At 45.6% G+C, this 23,017-nt stretch overlaps 1 protein-coding gene across 7 annotated transcripts in view; it reads left to right on the top strand.

Moving 5' to 3' along the window:
- Positions 1 to 23,017, top strand: part of CDS2 (CDP-diacylglycerol synthase 2) — a 45,499-nt gene that overhangs the window by 15,553 nt on the left and 6,929 nt on the right. For 4 of the 7 annotated variants that reach the window (XM_073325263.1, XM_073325266.1, XM_073325267.1 and 1 more), the window contains 11 exons: positions 9,476 to 9,618; positions 11,572 to 11,668; positions 12,683 to 12,780; positions 13,701 to 13,840; positions 15,812 to 15,870; positions 17,422 to 17,504; positions 18,464 to 18,551; positions 19,645 to 19,713; positions 21,055 to 21,207; positions 22,155 to 22,274; positions 22,902 to 23,005. In XM_073325263.1, coding sequence (XP_073181364.1) covers positions 9,476 to 9,618; positions 11,572 to 11,668; positions 12,683 to 12,780; positions 13,701 to 13,840; positions 15,812 to 15,870; positions 17,422 to 17,504; positions 18,464 to 18,551; positions 19,645 to 19,713; positions 21,055 to 21,207; positions 22,155 to 22,274; positions 22,902 to 23,005 — 1,154 coding nt within the window. Of the gene's footprint in view, positions 1 to 7,150; positions 7,310 to 7,350; positions 8,146 to 9,475; positions 9,619 to 11,062; positions 11,218 to 11,571; positions 11,669 to 12,682; positions 12,781 to 13,700; positions 13,841 to 15,811; positions 15,871 to 17,421; positions 17,505 to 18,463; positions 18,552 to 19,644; positions 19,714 to 21,054; positions 21,208 to 22,154; positions 22,275 to 22,901; positions 23,006 to 23,017 lie in introns of those variants that run through there. The other 3 variants (XM_073325262.1, XM_073325264.1, XM_073325268.1) reach the window with 3 other exon arrangements.

A 23,017-nucleotide genomic window follows, 5' to 3' on the forward strand; every position in this document is an offset into this window, starting at 1 on the left:
TTCGACTCTTAATAATTGGTTTTACTTATTTCAGAGCCCGTGTCAAATATCTGGGTTTATAACATGTACTAGTACAAACTGTGCTCTCAAAAAGCCTGGCAAGAACTCAGAGTTCAACCTGGAAAACAGAAGAGCAGGGCTCTTCAACCAAGAGATGATGCTAATAAGAGGGGACCGGAGAGGAGGATGTAAAATAACATGATGGTTTGAGTGCTGCTGTGTATCCTTTTTGCTAAGGGAGGAGGCAGATGTAGCCAGTGAAACTGAAAAACAAATTCTAAAAAGGAGCTTGTAAACTCTTTGTCGTCTTGTTCTGTTTGATCCAGGACGGGGGGCTCCTAGGCGCTACTCCAATAACAAGTAATTGCTAATTTTACATACCCCACTTAACCTGTGGAACTTACTGCCTGTTGACGATCTTTCACCAGCCAAGGATTTGCTTGAAAAATAGCTATCAGTGGATGTTTGTTATTAATGAATACAACAAGTGTTTAGTTCTCAGTTCCTTCAAGGCTCTTGTTCTCCCTTGCTGTTTACAAACTTGTTCTTTTACTTGCTATCGGAGTATTGAGGTTATGAGTTTAGTAAGGTTCAGACAGGAGTTAGGGATGTTTATATGGCAAGGAACGTCTACAGTTGGATGTAATAAGATTAATAGATTCCAAGGCCAGAAGGGACCATTATGATCGTCTAGTCTGACCTCCTGTATGACACAGGTCATAGAACTTCCCCACAATAATTCCTAGAGAAAAAATTATAAATGGTATAACCCCTTATCCTTCATGGGTTAGGAAGAAACTTCCTTTGTGCATAGGGTTATTTCTCTGAAGCATGTAGCATTGGACACAATTGGATTAGATGGACCTGTGTATCTGTGATTCGACTGAATTACTTCCAAGTTATAAAGGCTACAATGAGAACTGATCAGTACCTGACTTGTATTATGAGAGCAAGGGATCGCTCAGACTAATGGCCTTGTATTGAAGGAAACAGGTCGTTGCACATCGGTGGCACTCGTTGCTGGACGAGGTCATGTGCCTGAATTTTTTCAAAGGCTGCATCATGTTATGATCCCTATTTGTGATCCCTCAAGAGAAGGGTAAGAAAGCCCGATTGCTGCATTGAACTGCCAGCTCTTCCCGCCCTCCACAACCCTTCCTGGAGGCTAGTAGGGATGGTGGGGAATTATTTGTCAAAACGTTTTTCCACTGGAAGATGCTCTAAGAAGATGCTCTAAGAAGTCTCTAAGGTGCCACAAGTACTCCTTTTCTTTTTGTCGATGCTGAAACTTTTTGCAGAAACGTATCTATTTTGACAGTTTTCACTGGGCAGGGTTCTCAGATCCAGGATGGAATTTCTGCGGAGGGACACTCACCCCGGAATAACCAATAGCCTAGAGGTTAAGGCACTCACTTGGCATGTCCAGAGCTCTGCTCTGAATCAGGTAAAGCTGGCACTTGTACAGGGGTTTCCTACGTCCCAGGGGAGTGCCCTAACCTGTGGACTATTGGGTCTTCTGGGGTGGGTCTCATGCGTTTTTTTTTTTTTCATGAAAATTTTGGGTCGAAACCCTTTTGAATGTGGAATGAAAACAAATGATGAAACTGCTTGTTTTGTTTTTGTGTGAAACAGAATTCTTGTTTTCCGGCCAGCCCTCGTGGCTGGGTGCCTCTTCGCCCTCCCCTAAAGAATTTGGAATTGGTCTCTGCTGGTGGCAGGGTATCAGGCTTTTTTTAGATCAGTGACCTAATCCGTCACGGTAAATCATGTGTCGCTACTCAAATGTAACACTGCATGCATATTTCCCTCCTGTAGTCTTGCTAGAATGTTGAATGAAGTTAAAGGGACACATTTTTCTCTCCCCAGACTCAGGGAATGGCCTCATGGCCCATATACTCTGTCACTTGTACTCCACTCTGGTCATGCAAAGGAACCTTAAATATGTGTAGATAGAACTTACTCCCACTGCCACTTATGTAAAGTGGCCTTAATTGGGCTGTAAATGGTTTAAAAAAAAATCCAAATTTGGTTCTTTCAGACCTTTGTTTGACAAATATATTTCCCCATCCCCTTCTGTACCCTCAACAATGTTTTTTCAACTTGCAGAACTCAACTGGTTTCAAACAAGGGGCACTATTTTTGTGAGCACCCTTTCCCTTTATCATTATCAAATTTGCTCCTCCTCCATCTTCCATCTGCAAGGAATTGGGGGCTCATTTTGTTAGAGGGGGCTTGAAGTTATGCCTATAAAGAGCAGTAAAGTTTTTTGGAGGTGTGTAAACTTCAAACAAAGCCAAAACAGTTGCAATCTTTAATGACTATCTTTTCTAGTAAAGATAAGAGACTTGGTCACCGTGTACATTTGATTCTTAAATAGAGAGGTGACAAACAAAAATGGTGAAGGGGGAAAAGTTGGGGGTGTGTGTGTGAGAGAGTTTTTGAAGAGCGTTTGCAGTACAGGGAGACTGTAAACAGGTTTCCTGGTATCTGATGTGGTACATGCAACTTTTGTGCGACAGAGCCTTTTCATGTAGAAACCCAGTGTTACGAGACGCAATGTCGTGTGTGCAACATGGTTCAAGATCTGCTGCTTGCGCATCACTGATGGAATAAAATCTCGACTTAGGAGCAGTTAGAGAGAACCTTGCAGCTCTGTGGGGCTGATGTATATATGCCATCGGCTCATGGTCCTTATTACCCCAGGATGACCTGACGCCCAGGCTTGGTTTCAGGTTGAGGGTGGGGGCGATTTGAATTCTTACCCAGCTCCTGTCTTGTGTGAGCGATCGAGCAGAGCAGTCTCTGTAAATGCCCGACTGGTGTCTGCTTAGCAGCAGGGGGACGCCATGGCTGGGAAAAGATCAGACTAACAGTTTTCTGGTGCTAGCCTGAGATCAGAGGATCAAAGTACGCACTGCAAAGGCTCTGTCTGCCTCTGCTCCTGGGAGAGTTCTCCTCAGAGCTCCAATTTTAGAAATGTTTTCTTTGTGTGACCTCCCTTCTCCGCCCCCTCCCCCCCCCCCCTTTGTTTTTCTTTTCAAAAAGGGCTTTGTGGAAGGAACTCAAACCATGAAAATGAAGGGAGGAGACTTATTTTTGAGCAGCTTCCCTGGAAGATGGCTTAACTTGCTACAAGCTCTTTGTTTTTTGGGTCTCCATGATCAGCTGGTTGAAGTGCAGCGAAGAGGCTGCGTGTAGGCTCATATTCAGGAAGGAATACGGTCAATTGCTGGAAAAGGGGATGAGAAGTCTGGGGTCTTGGGTATCGTTCCTGCCTTTGACTCGCTATATAAGCTAGCCTCTTAGCTTCTCTGGGCTTCAGTCTCCGCAACCACGGGAAGGAGATAAGACATCCACGGGAAATGTTTTAGAATCATAAACTCATCTTTGCGGAAGAGCAAAGTGTTATTACCCGCGTTTTGTTGATCTTCCACAGCTGAAGAAACCTTTTCACAGCGGCGATGGTGGCAATTACAGGCCAATGAGCCTCCCTGGGCAAACTGGTTGAAACCGTAGTAAAACCCTAAGACAATGAGACATGACAGAGGCCTATCAAATCATGAATGGTGTGAGGAAAAGTGAATAGGGAAGTGTTATTTACCCTTTGCCACAATACAAAAGCCGGGGGTCACCAGATGAAATAAATAAGCACCAGGTTTAATACAAACAAGAGGAAATAATTTTCATACAATGCATGGTTAACCTGTGGAACTCGTTTGCATGGCATGTTGTGAAGGCCAAAAGCATAAATAGGTTCAAAAAAGAACTGGATAAGTTCATGGAGGATAGGTCCATCCGTGGCTGTTTGCCAAGATGGTCAGATGCAACCCCATGCTCAGGGCAACTCTAAACCTCTGGTGACCGGAGGCTGGGAGGGGAAGACACGGGGGGGCGGGGGGGGGAATCACTCCAACTGCCATGTTATGTACGCTGCCCAAGAAGCTCGGGTACTGGCCAGTGTTGGGGACGGGAAACTGGGCTAGAAGAACTGCTGCTCTGACCCTGTATTGCAGTGCTTATGTAAAGGAACCAGTGAATGCAGAGAGTGATTTTGCTCTAGTGGAGTTGAATAGAAGGCTACTTGGAGCATCAGTAGCCCAGGGCGATTCTCAGGAGAGCAGCTGGGGAAGAAGGGATCTGACAGATGCGGAGAATGTAGCCTGAGTGAGGAGTTTGTAGTATTTTTAGGCCTCAGACTTCGCATATAGGCCAAATCCTTCAAGGCTCACTCTTCTAGGTAGTTACAATGAAGCCAGTGAGGCATTAAATGTTTAAGTCCCTCGCTAAGTTCAGAGCCCATTATGCTAGCTTCTGTACCCCCCAGTCGAAAGAGACACAAGACCAAGGGCAGGAGAAGAGGAGTAGAAGCATAGAAGTGTAGGGCTGGAAGGGACCTCAAGAGGTATATTGTCCCTATTTTACAGATGGGGAACTGAAGCTCAGTGAGATTAAAGGACTTGCACAAAGATTCAGGAAGGCTGGCTCATCTAGGAATTGAAAACCCACGTCTCCCGAATTCCAGTCCAGTGCCTCGCCCACAAGAGCAGCACGCTTCTTGCAGAACGAAGAGCAAACAGGGTCTTTTTAAACATAAAGACGTGATAGGAAACAAAAGATCCCAAGACAGAATAGTCAGGTGCTGGGTTCTCACATCTTGAATTGCTTTGATGAGCCTGTTACACGATAGTCTGTCTTGCAAGCATTAACAGAAAGCATAAATGGTACAAAGGGTATTAGTCTCCGTTAAATCTCTTGTGATTCCAAGCTCTAACAGATTACCTGTGTTTTTTTTACTAAAGAAAGTGAAGCCAACGTTTTTACAGAATGCCCTTTGTGGGTGCCCAATTTGAAACGCTTTTTGGGATTGATTTTTTTTTTTTTATGCTTTTTACGCTGACGCCAATAGGAATTGCGCTTATTCCCTCAGACACATGTGGCTGGATTTTTTTTTTAAAAATTCCGTCACCTAAAAATTAACACTTACAATCACAGGCCAATATCAATGGACATATCTTTCTACCTGCCATTCCTCTGTGTCTGTATCATTTAACATCATCTGTGCTACTTGAAGGTTGTTTTGCTTGTGGTGACCAACCAGCAAGATGTATTCATATCTGATACTCATCCTTTACCAAACTGTCTAAGGATTGATCTGCTTTGTTTGCTGCCTTTCAAGAAACAACATGAGGTTGTTACCATGGAAATTCCACAACTGGATTAAGCAGACCAGACCACAGTGCATCATCCACTGGCGAAACAGCATGTTATTTAGCACCCTGGTCAGCTGCTTTAAAAGGGTGTTTTGCTGAGGGATGGTTGCAATTTACATGAGGTATAAAAATAGTGGAAAATTACTGAGTCTCTTACCACCCTAATCCATGTTATTAAGCACTATAATGTCCTATATGTAATCCTAGCTCCGTTTCAGAGAGAAATTAGCATGGGAGCAGTGCTGCTCTGACACTGTGGCTTTAAAAAGAAAACCTAATTTATGTTGTCTGTCAGCTTGACTGGTGAGATTCCCGGCAGGGAAAATTCTTTTCTTCCAGTGCCTGTCAGGCTCAAATGGAACAGTCAACACACACTGCAGAAATCATTCCTAATTTAGCAACGTACCTTCAGTGTCCCTTTAAGTTCAGGGTTTTGTTGACTGCCTTTTTTTGTACTCTCTTCTGGTAAGATCTGAGAACCAGGGGTGATCTACATCTTGAAAAGTCAGGCCTGGGTATGCATATAATCGTCTGGAGCACCTTTCAGGAGCAATGAACTGCTTTGTTCACGGGCAGCATGACTTCCCACATGCTGCTTTGCCCTCCGTGTCCTAACCCTGACTCGGAGGGAGCACTCTGCTTCATTGGTGTCAGCCAGAGATTGTTGTGTGGGGGAACAGATGGCAAGATCCAGATGGAGAATTCTATGGAAATCTCCCATGCTGAGGACAGGAAAGTGCAGAATGGCCACACTCTTGTATCCTGTTTTAAATAACCATCCACCAGTCTGGGTGGGAGTTGAACCTATACCCTTGAGACTGAAGATCATATGGCCTGAGCCATCCAGTCTGCCCTGTCTCTCTCTCCCTCCCACCCAGGCCCCCAAAATAAAGCATAAAAGTGTTACATTGCACATCTGTGGTGCATTTTCTCTTAGTCTCTGAGCACTTTGCAAACATTAAACCTCACCACCCCCTCGAAAGCATTTAAGAATTATTTCACACGCTTTGCAAATGGGTGAAAACTGAAGCTCCTCGGGGCCAAGTCTCCTGCGTTAACCACAAAAGCTCAGTTCTTCAGTGCACAGCCTGCAAGCACAGGCTCTGTGTTAGAATGCACAATAAATAAAATACGGTAAGGTTAAGGTTTTTACAAGCTAATATGTTTGATGTCTATAGATCGGTGGTGTTCATCTCAGCCTGATGTGCTTAGGTAAAGTAGCGGTTGCAGCATGGAAAGATCACATGCCATCTGGAGTGAAGTAGGCGAAGTGCCATCCTAAGTTTCAGGACTCATGAGTATCCATGCGGAAAAGGCCATTCTGCTTTAGTGCATCTGTGCGCTTCCGTCACTGGCACAAGAACAAAGCTGCCTATTGTTGTAAGGGGCACAGAGATGAGTTATCTTGCGATTTCCCCGAATATTGCCATGTAGAGTTATAAATCAGCACTTTCCCAGAGGATACATGGGTGCTATACTTGAGCTACAGTGAAATGATTGTGATTTTTCCCCCCCCTGTGATCTCTTTCCAGAGCCTTCTCTCAAATAAAGATAACTTGGTCAGCCTAATCAGTGGGGGAAGGATTCAACATAAGTCCAGGTTTAGCATCCTTTCCCTGCGTGTCCAAAGCATTCTCAGTCCCCCTGCGTTTTAGCTAGTGACCTCACAGCATGTGATGTCCTTGAACGATTTGGATACAGTAGAACTTCAGAGGCTGTTTGTGATTCTGAACAAAACGTTATGGCAGGTTCTTTCCAAAGTTTACAACTGAACATTGACTTAATACAGCTTTGAAACTTTACTGTGCAGAAGAAAAATGCTGCTTTTAACCATGTTAATTTAAATGAAACCAGCACAAACAGTTTGCTTACCATATCAGATCTTTTTTTAAACTTTCCCCCTTTTTTTTAGTAGTTTACGTTGAACACAGTACTGTACTGTGTTTTGCTTTTTTTTTGTCTCTCCCTGCTGGTGCCTGATGGTGTACTTCTGGTTCCCAATGAGGTGTGTGGTTGACTGCTCAGTTCGTAACTCTGGTGTTCATAACTCTGAAGTTCTACTGTACTTGAAGACGCAAAGAATTCGTGGTTGCGTGCAGGCATGTATCTGATATAAGATTATTAATGGTATTTTAGTCGCTCTTGGAAGCTGAGAGGAGCCAGTGGACTTTACTTAGGATGAATAAAAACAAATTTAAAATGGTTAACTCTTTTTCTGCTGAATGCACCCCAAAACCGGTCCTGTTGGGTATTCAGCACATAAATCCAGATTTATTTCCAGTTCCTATTTGCTTTTGCTATTCATTTTGGAATAAAGTCCAGAAGCAAGAACAATAAACTCTTCCCCCTTCTACCCCCAAGGCTGGCTCTGAGCAAATCCGGTGTGGTATACAGTGCAACAGAGAAGTTTGGGAGTGTGGCTTTGTTCTGATTCCATAGGTCACTCACCCCAGGAAATGGTGTCGGTACGTCCCCCCCCCCCCCCCCGTTGCAATGGATGGAAGTGGCTAAAAATACTGCTCTGACAGCCTGGTTGTCTTTGTCTGGCTTGCGACCATAGCTACCTGATGTCTTAGGGCCAATATCCTTCGCTGCTTTCAGGGAGACTGAACAGGGCTCCTGCTTTTATTCCTGTGGGATTTTATTAAACCAGATACACTTAAATGTATATTGGCCCAACCTCTAGTTTACTGGGGAGCTTTTCCTGGACCAGCTCTAGGTGCTGTCTCATCTGGCAGAGCGTCGGAACGTTGCAGGAGCCCAGGGAGATTAACTTTGACAAAACTGACCGCGTTTGCTGACTTGGTTCCCTCCCTGCACTTCCTGAAAACACACTCCTGTTTGGGAGTGTTAAAATAGCATATGCTGGGATCTGGGGGCTGACTTGAGACTTGGGCATGACTCACCACTCGACGCGGAAGTGTGGATGGTAGAGGTAAGGCTAAGATTTTGTCATGTGGGAGTTTTTTTAGTAAAAGTCACGGACAGGTCATGGGCAATAAACAAAAATTCACGGAAGCCGTGACCTGTCCCTGACTTTTACTAAAAATAACTGACAAAATAGGGAGGTTGGGTCCAGCACCAACCACTGCTGGCAGCCAGGAGCTGCAGGAGGGGCCCTGCTGAAGCAGAAAATGTCATGGAGGTCTCTCGGACTCACAATTCTGGGACCTCCGTGACATAATCTTAGCCGTAATTATAGGCACACCCTGCATAGTCGGGAATGTGGCTTAGTGATAAGTGAAACCCAGGCACGAAACTGCGCTGCTAACGGTCACTTGCAGACGGCAAAATCTTCCTCTTTGCTGCTGTTTGATGTATAAAGGACTGAAGAGAAGTAGTGTGGTCTAGTGACCAGGGTGCTGGACTGGGAGTCAGAAGGCCGGCCAGAATTCTGTTCCTGGTTCTGCCAATTGTGCACGTCTCCTTTAGTCTTTGTTTCCCCTCCCACCCTGTCCATCTTGCCTGTTTTGGTGATAAGCTCTTTTGGACGTGGACTGTTTCTTACTGTGTGTTTGTACAGCACCTACCTTAATGGGGTTCTACTCTTAGCTGGGCGTTGCACTCATACAGATAGGCTAGTGCATTGGGTACATGTGTCCTGGATATCGGGTTGCTGCGGTGGCTTAAAGGGACAGTCAGGTTTAAATGATGAGACATTCTTCCATGGGAACATTTTTCTTTCTTTCTTGGTGTTTTGGGGGTTTCTTTGGCATTAATTTTAGCGCACATGAGTTAAGCCATTGCATAGAAATGTACAGAGAAAAACCTCCAAAAGCACAAGTCTTTCCCTTCTTTCTGGAGACCTTTCACTCTAATTCTGAGCGTTACTGCTTACTCAGAGACCCACCTGGGGTTCCCGAACACCTTACGAACATGGCTCTTGACAAACTCATGTACCCATGACCTCCGGTGCATCATTCAGGCTTTAGAACAACTACAAAGTACCTTTGGTGATACAAAAAAAAGGACCTCTTCTCTTTAAAGTCCTTAGTAAAACTTCCATTGGCTTCAGTTGCAGGTGGTTCTGCCCCATAGGTCCTGTCACTTAAGTGTTTGGCTCCCAAACAAGAACAGGGTCAATTAAGTAAGTCAGTTTGTGCCCAGAATATCTTGCCATCTTTTCCTTTTAGCTACAGGCTGTGTTGAGAGGAAATAAGAATGGAATAAGGGTGGAATGGCTTGATCTAGTGCATTTTTAAATGAAGATCAGAAGAACGATCACCGGTATCTGATACATCTGTTTGCCTGTGTTTGTCCTGCAGGAGTCCGAGTCGGAAAACAAGCTGGATGGAGAGACCGCATCGGACAGTGAATGCAAATCAGAGTTTGGAGGGGCCCCTCCCGCACCTATATCAGATGACACTCCCGAGGTCTTAAACAGGGCCCTCTCCAACCTATCCTCAAGGTAGCATTAAATAAAACTTTTCCATTGCTTCCGGGGCTCCCAGCATATTGGTGCACTTTCCCTTTTTACTAACCAGGGTGGATTTGATTTACATCACTAGTCAGGAAGACTCTATTTAATCCCAGATTTCTGCATAAAAGTGCATTCTTGTTTGTTGTTATAACCTTAATACATATTCTTCACAACTCAGAGATAGATGTAGGTTTCATTTTTAGAAGGTACACACGATGTACATTTTTAAACAGTGATTTATTTTGAAAACTTTTCCGATTCGTTTTACAGCTATATCCGAAAATGAATGATTGTTTGGTTATTTCATTTACCAAAGGTAATGGAAGCAGATATTATGAAGTCATTGGGAGGTGAACTATCTCCAATTCAACAGGTTAATCATTAATATTTGGGGGATTTTCTTTCCGTCCTGTATTAGGAGTAGAGCATCACCAGACAGACATTTAAATTGTTTTTTTTAACTAAAACAACAACATTAAGTATTTTTCAACAGCCAATGTATAATATTTTAACAAAACAAGCAAATGTTCCTTGCTTTTCACATTTAGCTCCAGACTTCTTCTCCTTGTCCAGATCTATTCTGCCCCCAACAACTTTCTATTCATTGAACTTTTTGAAACTTGGCACTTTTAGAGAGAGGTAAGGGGTTGACTCTGTGTACACAAATTTGCAGAGGGACAATAGAGTTGAGGTCTGTTATTTCTCGCCTCTATAGTATTTATTTATTTTAAAACATTTTTGCTGTTAACAAGCATGTTACCTCTGGAGACACAAGTCCACAGTCTGAGAACTGCAAAACAAAACATCTCTGATGGTATCTTCTAGACTGAGCACTGAGTCCCATTGGGTAGATAGAAAGATTAACCTAAATAATCTATACAGAAGCCTGAGGAACCCCATAAGATTGGGTCCCTAATCCATGAACTATTGGAACTCATTAATAAAACTTTTCTTAAACATTACGTGACTATATTGTCTCATACTATAGAATTAGAATTTATAATCCCTATTCCATGATGAGAGATCCTTGAGCTATAATATATCTTAATTAAAACTAACTTTATATAAGTGTTTTTTTCCTCAAAGCATTTTATCAAAAAAAATCCGATTTAAATACCCCCCTCCTTTTTTAAAAAAAATTTTTTTTTTTTTTACTAACCCCACTATTTAACCAACTTAGACACGATGTTCTATCCCATCAGTAGATGGTGACAGGAGCAACACACCTCATGGGTAACTGACCCCTCTGGAGGGACTGGCTTGGCTAAAATTGCTGTATTCTGTTCCTGCTCTCAGCCTGGGGAGAGAGCTTTGGGGCTGGCTGAGCGAGTTTGGTGTTGAGATTGCTTTTCTTTGGCAGAATTGTGGTACGGTCCTTTTTTTCCGGCAGATTTAGAGGGTGATCTTTGAGAGGTTTTTTTTTTTTTTGCAGCATGGCCTAGTGGACTGAGGGGGAGTACTGGATGTTGGGGCTCCTGAGTTTGAACCTCAGTTCTGCCATTTCTGTGGGATTTGGGGCAACTCTTTATCTCCATTTCTGTATCTGTAAAATGGGCATAATACTCTTACAAAGCGAATTCAGACTAGGTAAGGCCCTGTATAACTGTCTATTCCTATTTACTCCCTGCTACCTTCGTCTGTCACTTTCTCACCAAAATGAATCTTCAGCACCTCCTGTGCTGTCCCCCAGCACAGAACTCCCTTCCTGAGCTTACCCACACGGCCGCTGTGTCATCCTCTCTGCATTCCTCTCTGCACCAGAGCTGGGTGAATGGACTGGAGTGACATTGTCACCGCCCCTGAGCGAAGGATACGCTGCCGTTTCCTGCCTCCGCCGTTCACCAGGAGGCTGTGCAGAAGAGATAACAAGTGCATCTCTCCCAGCTTTCCTGCTCGATAGGCCCTTTGCCTAACGTTCACTTTTCTCTTCCTGTGATCTAGATGGAAGAACTGGTGGGTCAGAGGGATCCTCACTCTGGCAATGATTGCGTTCTTCTTCATCATCATCTACCTGGGACCCATGGTTTTAATGATGATTGTAAGTGCTCTTTCAAAACTCTTCGTTAAATGGACCATTATGGATGAACGGTTGTCAGGGACCTAGATGGCTGAGAAAGTTAATGAGTACACAGAGCTTTGTGCTTCGAGGTTCCCAGTGCTAATTTGGTCCTGTTCAGTCATGGCCGAAAGCTGTCAAATGGCTGTTCTGCTCCATGATCTGCAGGGAATAAGGTTCCTCGTCACAATTACTATTTAATTGGTGCTGTCTTGGTGGAATCCTCCTGTTTCCTTTATTGCTATCACAGCCCAGGTGTGTGGGTGGAGAGCTGAATCTGGTTGTTTGTTCGTCTGCCATTGAGCACTCTCTGCGTGTATCATGTGTGCTTGCAGTGTGGCTCTCTCTCAGGGTTTAGAGCTGATACAGAGCGGGGATTTTCAGCTCAGGCTGTAGAGGTGCATGCTTGTAGATGCGGAGATTCCAGGTCCAGTCCCCGCCGGGGAAACCCATCCGGCAGCCCCATTGCCTTTGTGAAGCCTGTCCCAACTCCAGTCTGGCTGTATCTCTGCTGGGCATGTTCCCTTCTCACAGTGGTCTTGAAGTGCCAGTCCTCTCGAGTGCCTGCGATGAACAGTGATAAGACAGTGCCAGTGAAGGAGGGATTGTCTCCCCAGAACTGACCGGAACTCATGATAGAAAAACCTAGTGTTGGAAACGTAACTTAAAATGGGGCGGTGAGCTCTTGGAGTCGGCCAGTCCACGGCTTCGCAGGGTGTAGTGTTCTTTGCCTGGCAGGGAAAGCAGCTCGCTCTGGCTGTTAGCAGGTTGAGCAAGTGAACAATTACTCAGCCCACGAGGAGCCCCCTTGTGTCAGATTTAGGGGTGAGGAGGAGCTCACTTGCAAGACGAGAGGAATTCTCCTTGTGGCGCCTGTAAGGAAGGGTCACTCTAGAGCTCCCACTTTTTACATGCACTTAGCAGCCCATTGCAGATTATCTGGTCCTGGTTTAGTTTCTCTGTGAATGATGCTGCTGCTCAATGTTGTTTTTGCAGGTGATGTGTGTCCAGATCAAGTGTTTCCAGGAGATTATCACCATTGGCTACAATGTGTATCGCTCATATGAGCTGCCCTGGTTCAGGACCCTCAGCTGGTAAGCAGAGCGACTATGGTGCTCTTCATTAGAGTCAAGGAGCGCAATATGATCCTTCTCAATGTGCGTAATGCCTTCCACCTAGGGTGCTTCTGAATCCCTTGACACCTCATTGATGGTGCAGCCAGCCACTACTGGGCATCTTCAGTCATATTTATACGCTTCGTTCCATTGCTTGTCTGCTGAGAGCGAGGTCTGACTCTCCCGGTCTGTGGTGGTGAATGCTGTTACCGAGAGAAGCGATGAGTAAACATGTGACTTGTGGTTCCAGTTGCATTGCTCAGGCTAAGGGTGTAGGATATTTACCTACTGGGGTATTTACCTACTGAAATTTATTTGTGCGATTGGGATGAAACTGTACTGGTTGCACTCAGCGTCTGATGGCATGCCACAGAGAAGGAGGGGGTCACTGCCTCCAGGAACCTGGAGAAGACTCTTAAGCAGTGCCACCTAAAGGCAAACGCTTCCTGAGCACCATAATACGAAACAAAAATTGAATAGGACTGTACTGTAACATAGGCGACAGCCAAGTATTTGCATTTAATGGAGCCACGGCTTCTACATGAAGATGTAATGTTTCGATCAGAAGAAATGTGAGGGGTTGATTCCCCCCCACCCCCACCCCCCCCGCTTGCAGTAAGGTTCCTTCACACTGCCCAAGCCACCTTAGTGCAAGTGAGAATCAGGCCTTGACCCTCTACTTCGGCTTCCACCTTTCCCCCCGCCCAATGTAAGTGAATTTTCTGCAGACTTTCAAATAAAAATCACCATTATTCTGCCGCCCAGTATGTGAACCTTCAGTCGTATCCTCCCCTTGCACACAGCGTAGATGGTGCAATCTGATAATCTCTTATGTGTATGAGTCTAATTTTCTACCAGTCAACCATGTCCTATTAAAGGGAATGCTGCTGTGTCCACAGGTACTTTCTGCTGTGTGTAAACTACTTTTTCTATGGCGAGACGGTAACGGATTACTTTTTCACCCTGGTTCAGAGAGAGGAGCCCTTGCGAATTCTCAGCAAATACCATCGCTTCATTTCCTTTGCCCTCTACTTAACAGGTAATTTTATTTGTTTCCACCAGGTAAATTTGTCTCGTTGCTGTTTTTTTAGCAGGGGTTACGTCATCAGCCTCTTGAAATGCAGCTCTCCCCCAACCCCCACCGTAGACAGGTAGGGCTCCAGTGTCCCCGTTTGGATTTGTGCTGCCTTATGAAAATACAAGGGAGGGGGAAGGATGGTCCAGTGGTTACAGTTCCAACCCAGGGTTCATGTGATCCAGGTTCAGTTCCCTGCTTGACCTTGTGCAAAACACTTAGCCTCTCCATGCCTCCGTTCCCCACCGATAGAACAGGGATAATAGCAATTGCCTACCTGACAGCTTGTGAGGTGCTGTTACTGTGGGGAAGGGGGGCCTTGTATCTAAGATGGCCTTGTCGTTGTCGTGAAGGACAGCCTACAAAATAGGGAGTAATTGGGTTTGAGAGCAGCAGTGTTGTAGCTTCCTCAGTTTCTTTTTCTTGCCTGATTTACTGAGGGAAAGACAAGTCCTCCTTTCCTTGCTGAAGATTGTCCTTCCATCCCAGCAAACGGTATCTGGTTTAAGTAGGGTGTTGCTGTAAGTACCTGACTCTCTCCAGGGTCTCTGTTTAAATGAGCTTGATACTTGCTTTTGATCTTTCCTCTCCTCCTCTCATTTTGCCTCCCCTAGTCTCCAGTCCTAGCGTGCACCCACTTCATGAATGCAGCGCTAGTAGGGAAAGGGGCCTGACTCGCAGCCCTGGAGCAATATTCCTCTTCCTGTAGACCTGCGATACGCAGCCTCATCCTAGGCTTCCTTCACACCTCTAGGCCAAATGTGACTCATGAAATGAGCCAGAAGTGAAGCATCTGTGGGAGACGGAGCCATCGTTGGCTTTGAGTTACGTCTCAGAGGCCGTTGCAATGATGTCTTTTGGGATTCAGACAAGTCTGTGACTAGCTGCATCCACACCTGCCTAATTGTGCGGTGTAAGTGACCAAAATGCCCTCTGCATCAGATGGGAAGCTACGGTCCCCTTTGATGTTACTTCCTTTGGGTAGTGACTAGGCAGAATAACTAACTGTAATTTCCACCTTTCTTTCCCCTGTGCGAGCTTTGCAAAATTTTACTTGCCTGGTGATTAATATTTTGATGTGTGAGGAAATGATCCTTTTCTTTTTCATTCTGGGTAAAGAGAGGGTGAGTAGACTTCTTGCCTTTGCTGGTAAATTCTGCAACGCTACTCCAGACCTCCTGTCAGTGTAAACAGTGCAGAGGCAGACTCTGGATGAACTGAAGATCTATTTTTAACTCCTCCTTTCTGGTGATTAAGTGGAGATGTTTTCTCTCAGCTCGCAAGCTCACTGCGAGTCCTGAATCCCTAGGATGGGCTTCAACCTAGAAATGGAGCGGCACTTGCCATTGAGAGCTGTGCGCAGATTTCCAATGGCCCTAGCAACATGGGCTCACCAGTGGGTATTATTTGTGAGGTGGGGGAGCTGGTAAAAACTGGGGGAGGAGGATAGACGCTAAAGAGGGTTCTCCCGAGACCCTAATGCGCTTAAACAACTTAACTGGCAGACAGACTGTATCTAAAGAGTGTCACTTTGTAAATGCAGCCACCTCTGGGTGGATGGGGGGGATGCAGCAGCTAATTAAGAGCTCTGTGCCATTAAACAGGTAAGTGAAGAATACTTTATAGTTGATACTACATGGGAAGATCAGAGGTAGAATAAATGATTAGCTGTTGGCAGAAAACAGTCTAACTTGCATAGGGGTGATCACGGTTAATTGGCTATATGTCCTTGGGTTTTTTTTAACAATTTCCATTCTTTGATTAACCATTTCGCATCCGCAGCGCACATGACCCTCATGTTGCTGACTCTGTTCTGTAGCTGAAACAATGATGAGATGCTGCAATGATATGGTGGATGTAATGGGAAATTGAGAGGCATTTCCTACTACTGCAAGACCTGATCTTGCTCTGCTCTTTCTTTTCTCTTCCCACAAGGCTTCTGCATGTTTGTCCTGAGTCTGGTGAAGAAGCATTACCGTCTCCAGTTCTACATGGTAAGATTAAATAAACGGCTTTGCTGCTCCAGAGCGATTAGCTTTGGGAGATGGAGGCTGTTTGCATATATGGTTTACAAGAACACAAGCCTGTAAATGCTTCTGTGTCCCCTGGGTGTTGCGATCCTGCTTAATGGAAAAGCTATTCCTGGCAGCTTGAAGTATTTGGCATATGACTTTTGAACTGACTGATTTCCTTAGAAATGTGAATTCCATTGTCTGCATTTGCAGTGCATTTCTTAGTAACCCTTTCAGTTGTGCAAACTAAAGTGATTGATTGTACAAGGTTCTTCAAACCTCATGCCTTGAGGGTGTTGGTGGAATCACCTGCAGGGGTTAGATTGGCCCCACCACAGTATAACGATGCACAGATTGGCTGACCGTATCCTTTATTGGGATGCTTTTGTTTCCTTCTGGATTCCGGATGTCAGACTAGATGGACGGTCATCATAGAATCATAGAATATCAGGGTTGGAAGGGACCCCAGAAGGTCATCTAGTCCAACCCCCTGCTCGAAGCAGGACCAATTCCCAGTTAAATCATCCCAGCCAGGGCTTTGTCAAGCCTGACCTTAAAAACCTCTAAGGAAGGAGATTCTACCACCTCCCTAGGTAACGCATTCCAGTGTTTCACCACCCTCTTAGTGAAAAAGTTTTTCCTAATATCCAATCTAAACCTCCCCCACTGCAACTTGAGACCATTACTCCTCGTTCTGTCATCTGCTACCATTGAGAACAGTCTAGAGCCATCCTCTTTGGAACCCCCTTTCAGGTAGTTGAAAGCAGCTATCAAATCCCCCCTCATTCTTCTCTTCTGCAGGCTAAACAATCCCAGCTCCCTCAGCCTCTCCTCATAACTCATGTGTTCCAGTCCCCTAATCATTTTTGTTGCCCTTCGCTGGACTCTCTCCAATTTATCCACATCCTTCTTGAAGTGTGGGGCCCAAAACTGGACACAGTACTCCAGATGAGGCCTCACCAATGTCGAATAGAGGGGAACGATCACGTCCCTTGATCTGCTCGCTATGCCCCTACTTATACATCCCAAAATGCCATTGGCCTTCTTGGCAACAAGGGCACACTGCTGACTCATATCCAGCTTCTCGTCCACCGTCACCCCTAGGTCCTTTTCCGCAGAACTGCTGCCTAGCCATTCGGTCCCTAGTCTGTAGCTGTGCATTGGGTTCTTCCGTCCTAAGTGCAGGACCCAATCAATATGGGGATTCTTATGTTCCAGGTCTCTAGTCAAAGTAGACTAAGGTGTATGGGATGGGTGTGAGCTAAAGGGTACTTGGTCCAGGAATGTCAAACATCCTCCCACTCAGGTTCTGAAATGTAATGGACATGTTGCTTTGCTTAACTCCGAAGTAGGGATGAATACTAGCTGCCATCTTTGTGTTTACATCATGCTCTTTCCGCCTGGGATCAGTGCCTGAGATGCACACAGGCATGACCCTCTCCAAACAGTATTCATCGGTATCTGGTTTCTGCCGTAGGCTGTTACGAGAAATGTCTCTAGGCAAACTGGACTGCATGCTGTTTTCTCTTCCAGTTTGGTTGGACCCATGTGACTTTGCTAATTGTTGTTACCCAGTCGCACCTCATCATTCACAACCTGTTTGACGGGATGATCTGGTGAGTTGGTGCCTGTTACGTGTTACTTTGCTTTGTGTTGCATAGTATATGCTCCTGATTTCTCCTTGCTAAAGCGTTTTTTACTAAAACTTTTAACCAACAAGCATAGGCTAGGATGTGCCTTTCATAAGGGACGGCAGCATGCTTTGCATAAGAAAGCCAAACAATGAGCCGGGCCCTTTTCGGATTGCTTTGCGCTGCTCAGTTAGTGCAGCCAGAAAGCCACTCGAACAGGGCAGCTGCGTATTCCTCTGGCAGTGAGGAGTCCCGCAGATGGCAGAAAGTAGCTTAGCTGCCTTTGTCACCCGAACTCGAATAGGGGGTGGGTGCGGAGAGCATGCATGCCAGCCAGTCGTGCCTGGTGAGGGGGTCCCTGGGACACAGCTGCCGCCAGCGTAACTTAAAGCAGCCACCAGGTTAACACGTTAGGAAGGGAGCGTGGTTGGAAGAGGGTAGAAAAGTGGCTTTAATAACCAGCCCCCTTTGGCAGTTTGTTGCCGCTGCTGCCCAGCGTGTGAGGTTGGTGCCCAATGTGGAGGATTCAGCCCAATATCCTTAACCGCCTTGGTCCTTATATCAGCAACAATGAAAACTTTACAGTGCTCGTAGCACACTATATGGTGTGCAATCTGAAGCATTCTCAAGTGCTTTACAAACGGCAGAGCACCTGGCTCACCCCTGAAATGCTTCTGGGGTTAATCACGGTGACTGTTTAAGAGCCCACGGCATGTCAGAGCAAGCACAGAACACAGCAAGGGGGAATTCATGGAGCTGATCTGACAGCTGGCGAGGGCCTTGGGGCTAATGACACCTGGGCTTTTACAGTAGTGTCAGTCTGACACGGTGTAGCCAGACTCGCCCACGTTCAGGTAGTGCCCGCTTGGATAACCTATTGCAGTTAAGCTTCCAATGACTTCAAAAGTGCCAGTTATGAATGGCTTCTCTCCCCTTCCTTCTAGGTTCATTGTCCCGATTTCATGTGTGATCTGCAATGACATCATGGCCTATATGTTTGGGTTTTTCTTTGGCCGCACCCCACTCATCAAGGTTTGTCAGCTGTGCAAAACCCTGTCTTCAGGCTCTGTTTCTCTATGGAGCCTTTGACCCAAGACTGGAGAATCGATCAGGGTGGTGGAGCTAAAGCCTTTGCATTTGGGTCCCAGCCTAAAAACTTTCCTCCTGTCCATCGTTGTTTGAAAAGACTCTTTCAAAAGACTCTTTTTTTGTGTCTCATTTGTGCTGTATTGTACCTCTTTAGATCCTGATCCAATGTCTACTGATTATTTAAATTCTGTCCCCATCCCAAGCTCTGCATACTAATGGTTAAAAGACACTGTTTCCTACAAAGGTTTGGTTTAGTTATCTGGTGAAGTTCTTTGGGAGCATGGATGCTTCCTTGTGGCGTGCGCTTGCCAACTACATATCGGAGGAGGTAGTTTAGAAATAGCTCTTCTTTATTGCAGCATATGCAAGCTGGAGTTATTGAATATTTGACTTGAAAAAGCCAGTGAGAACAATTCTAGACTAAATGCACAGTCGGCATTGAGAACGGCGTTCCTTAGTGATGAGAAAATGTCAAACTAATGGTACCGAATTATGTACTGTTATGAAAAACTTCCTCTATATTTTTTTTTTCCTTTTGGGCTAAACTATAAAATCCTTAAGCTAACCTTTCCTAGGGATGCTGTTAATTAAGTGGGTTGAGTATCCCAGAGACTAATAACCATTCCCTTTATGGGCCTTTTATTTTTTTTAATGGCTGAAATGAGGCTGTGTGTGTCTCTCTATATTTGACCAATAACCTGAAGTTGTAACATTTCAGTTACTTACCTTGCTAAGATTATATTAAATGCTTTTAAATACAGGCAGTGTATTCTGGCCACTGCTCTGCCTGGGGGCTGCAAGGCAGGATGCTTGCCTGCTTCCCCTTCCTCTAGGAACTTGGCCTTGTTAGGGTGAGAGCAAGTGAAAAGATCTGCCCCACAGTCTTCATGTGTTGGCCGTTACCCCCTTGGAAATCATGAGCTGGGGATATTGTTTGCCATTTAACTTCTGTGGGAGGTGGGTGTTGGCTTTGCAGAGCTATTTGGGGTAGGCCTTGAGGGTATTTTTTAATATGTTCTCTTTCTTGTATCTGCAGCTTTCCCCAAAGAAGACCTGGGAGGGTTTTATTGGCGGGTTCTTTGCCACTGTTCTGTTTGGACTGCTGGTAGGTACCTCACCATGGCATTTAATTGGCTCTCTCTCCATAATAAGACACACCAGTGCAATCTGTCAGCCACGGCTAAGGAACACATGTAAGCTTTGTGCTCTCTTCCACCCAAGTTGTCGTCTGAAGTTTTACAGTGGGCTTTAAACTGACTTGTTGTGCCTTCCAGTGAGGAGGTGTCAAACCCACTGCTGAGAAATCGCTTCCTCTCCCGTGGCCCTTGATATTCTCAGACCTGTAGCACCCAAACTCCAAGGGATTTCCCAGTGCTACACAAGCTGTACAGATAGAGGCCAGGGTGGCAGAGGAAGCAGTCTGCTCTGCTTGGACACTAGTGATTTGCCATGGCGCTCTTTGTAACAACAGTGTTTTGGCCCTCGTGTCCTAGGCTTAGATGTCCCCTCTTTGCCTACTACCGGTGTGCATGCCAGAGGCTGCAACGTTTCAGTGGGTGCTGTAGTGTTGGCAAAGCATTTTGGATCCTCTGCAGTGATTGCTCTGCTACATTTCTGTGGTATCTGCCTCAAGGTTGTGTGGGGAGCTCAGGGCTCTGGTCCCCCGGGGGACTTTTTGGGGGTGGGGAGAGGGGATAAGTCCACATTTAATATCTGTGCAGTTGCAGAAAGCCCGGAGAGAGCTGGGTAATTCAGCTGAAGACTGAAAAGTCCAAGGACTGTCCCAATTTGTCAGGCTGTTGTGATCTGTTAAGGAAGGATTTCATTAATGCATGTTGGCTGGATGGTGCTGTCTGCTCTATCTTGATCGTACAGTTACTCTGATTGCTGCCTTCCAAGCTGATGTATATGAAAAGAAGCCGCTTACCAAGCCTCTAGCCAACTTAATGCTTTGCAAGAGAGTAAGCTTCTTACTGAACCAAGGATGTGGCTGACTCACAGCCCTGAATCTCAGCTCTCTCTCTTAGAGGGTGTCATTACGCCTTCCGGAGTTCAGGTGAATGGGTAAGGCTTGTATCAGAGCCATCTGATGAGGGGGATGCATGCCCCCATCTGTCTTTTCTACTATTGGTGCATTGCAGTATTTTAACACGTTGCAACATAAAAACAGATTGAAGGACATTTAGCGGAAAAAAGTAACATTCAGAAGTGAAGGGGAAGGAGAAAAATGAGGGTGCTTAGGAAGGGAGCAATCGAGGATGAGAAGGAGGGACAGCAATAAATATGGGGCCACGAATGGCCATAGCAAAAACTCTTTCAGTAGCTGGGAGAGAGTTCCACAGCCTAACGCCCACCCTCCCAATAGCCAGCCGAGCAAAGGTGTGAATTTTAAGCTGCCTCTGTTCTTGGTTTCTCTTGACTCGCCTTTTCTGTTCCCACAACCAAGCTGTCGTACTTGATGTCTGGATACCGGTGCTTCACCTGTCCTGTGGAATTCAATAACGACTCCAACAGCTTCACTGTGGATTGCGAGCCATCTGAGCTGTTCCAGCTACAAGAATATAACATCCCCCTGGTGATTCAGTCTGTCATTCGCTGGGTAGGACTCTGAATGTGCACTCTCAATTATGGATAGCTTGGCAATAGCCATTAAAAAGGGATACATTAACTGGGCTGGAAATGCCCAGGAGGGAGGGGATTAGTTTAAGGTACTACGAAGGAATGCAGCAAGAGGTAACTGGATGAAACTGATCAAGGAAAACTTTATTTCCGGAGATGTTCCCCTAATGGCGAGACTGGTTAAACCAAGGAATAATCTCCCAAGGGAATTGGTGGAAGCCAGATTTCTTAAGTTGCTTAAGACTAAATTGGACAGAGCCCAGGAGAACATACTGTAGGGAACAATCTTACCCTGCTCGAGGTGGTCAAGAAAGGTCTCTTCCAGCTCGACTTTCTGTGAAGTAAGAAAGGGCTCCTCCTGCAAATGAAGTGATCTAGCAAAATAGAGAGACAATTACAGAGAATGCAGTGCACTGCTCTCATAGACCAAGGCCCCATAGTGCTAGGCACTGGACATATACAGAACAAATGCAATCCATGCCCCAAGCCACTTACAACCTAAGTATGAGACAAGAGACGACAGATGGGTACGGACAGATGGGGAAATACAAGGAAACCGTGACAAAATGGGCCAGATACATCCGTGGCTTTGCTCTGATATCAAGCAGGGGTGAATTGTGGGACAGTCTGCGTCTGAGATTTGTCTTCGCAGATTTGGGTTTAAATAGAGCTGATCAACACCCAGGTCAAGGTTTCTGAAAGCAACTACAGACTTCGGGTGCCCAACTTGAAGTGCCTTGAAGGGGCCTGAGTTTGAGGGCAGATGCACAGTGCTTTCTGAAAATCTGGCACCTCGAGTTGGCCTTCCAAAGTCACTAGTCACTTGAAAATCTTGACCTTGGACTCCAGTAAGGCAGGGTTAGGATAGATTGCAATGGAGCCCAATGCGTTTCTCTGATTCTTTTCCCACTTTGTCCTTGTCTGCAGAAAACAGTCCGGATGTATCCCTTCCAGATCCACAGCATCGCCCTCTCCACCTTTGCTTCCCTCATCGGGCCCTTCGGAGGATTCTTTGCTAGTGGGTTTAAGAGAGCCTTCAAAATCAAGGTAGGGTATGCATAGTCAGCTTCCGATGCACCTGCTGTCTGATACCGAACGCATTTTATTGTCACCACCGTAAACAATGCCGTAGGTCAGAGGATGGTGGGGTTGGAGGAGGCTTCTGTCCATATTGAGGGGAAGGAGGAGGGCTCTTCTCATGTGGAGTAAAGATGGGTTAATGAAGTACAACGGTGAAGTGCTAAAATGAGCGTTGATACAGCATTGAGGCTGAGAAACTCAGTACCTGCAGGTCAGGAAATTCCACGAGCTGAAGCTTTCTCCAACACATTGCCCATACATAGGGTCTTTTATATGTAAATATAAACCTTGTGAACCTTAAAATACAGGATGCTCAGTGGGGCAGGGTTTTAGATGATACAACTTCAACCTCTGTGGAATTTCCTGCTCCTCAGTCCAGATGTCGCACGCTTTTGTGCGAGAAGTATTGCTGGGTGAAAAAGTAACTTTGGGGAGGGGTGATGAACACCCTCCTCAGTCCGGCTGCGTTTAGTGCTATCAGCAGATGTTCTGGGAGAGAATGCAGTGTCACGCAGGGCGTCCATGCTACGTGTGTGCAGTAAATGTGAATACGGGCATTTGGCGGAGCTCAGTGAAACTCTTCTGATTGCACAGGACTTTGCCAACACAATCCCAGGGCATGGCGGGATCATGGATCGCTTTGACTGTCAGTACCTGATGGCTACCTTTGTCAACGTGTACATTGCAAGTTTTATCAGGTATTATTTATT

This window comes from Lepidochelys kempii, chromosome 26 (assembly GCF_965140265.1).
Source record: "Lepidochelys kempii isolate rLepKem1 chromosome 26, rLepKem1.hap2, whole genome shotgun sequence".
In the NCBI taxonomy this organism is placed as follows: domain Eukaryota; kingdom Metazoa; phylum Chordata; order Testudines; family Cheloniidae; genus Lepidochelys; species Lepidochelys kempii.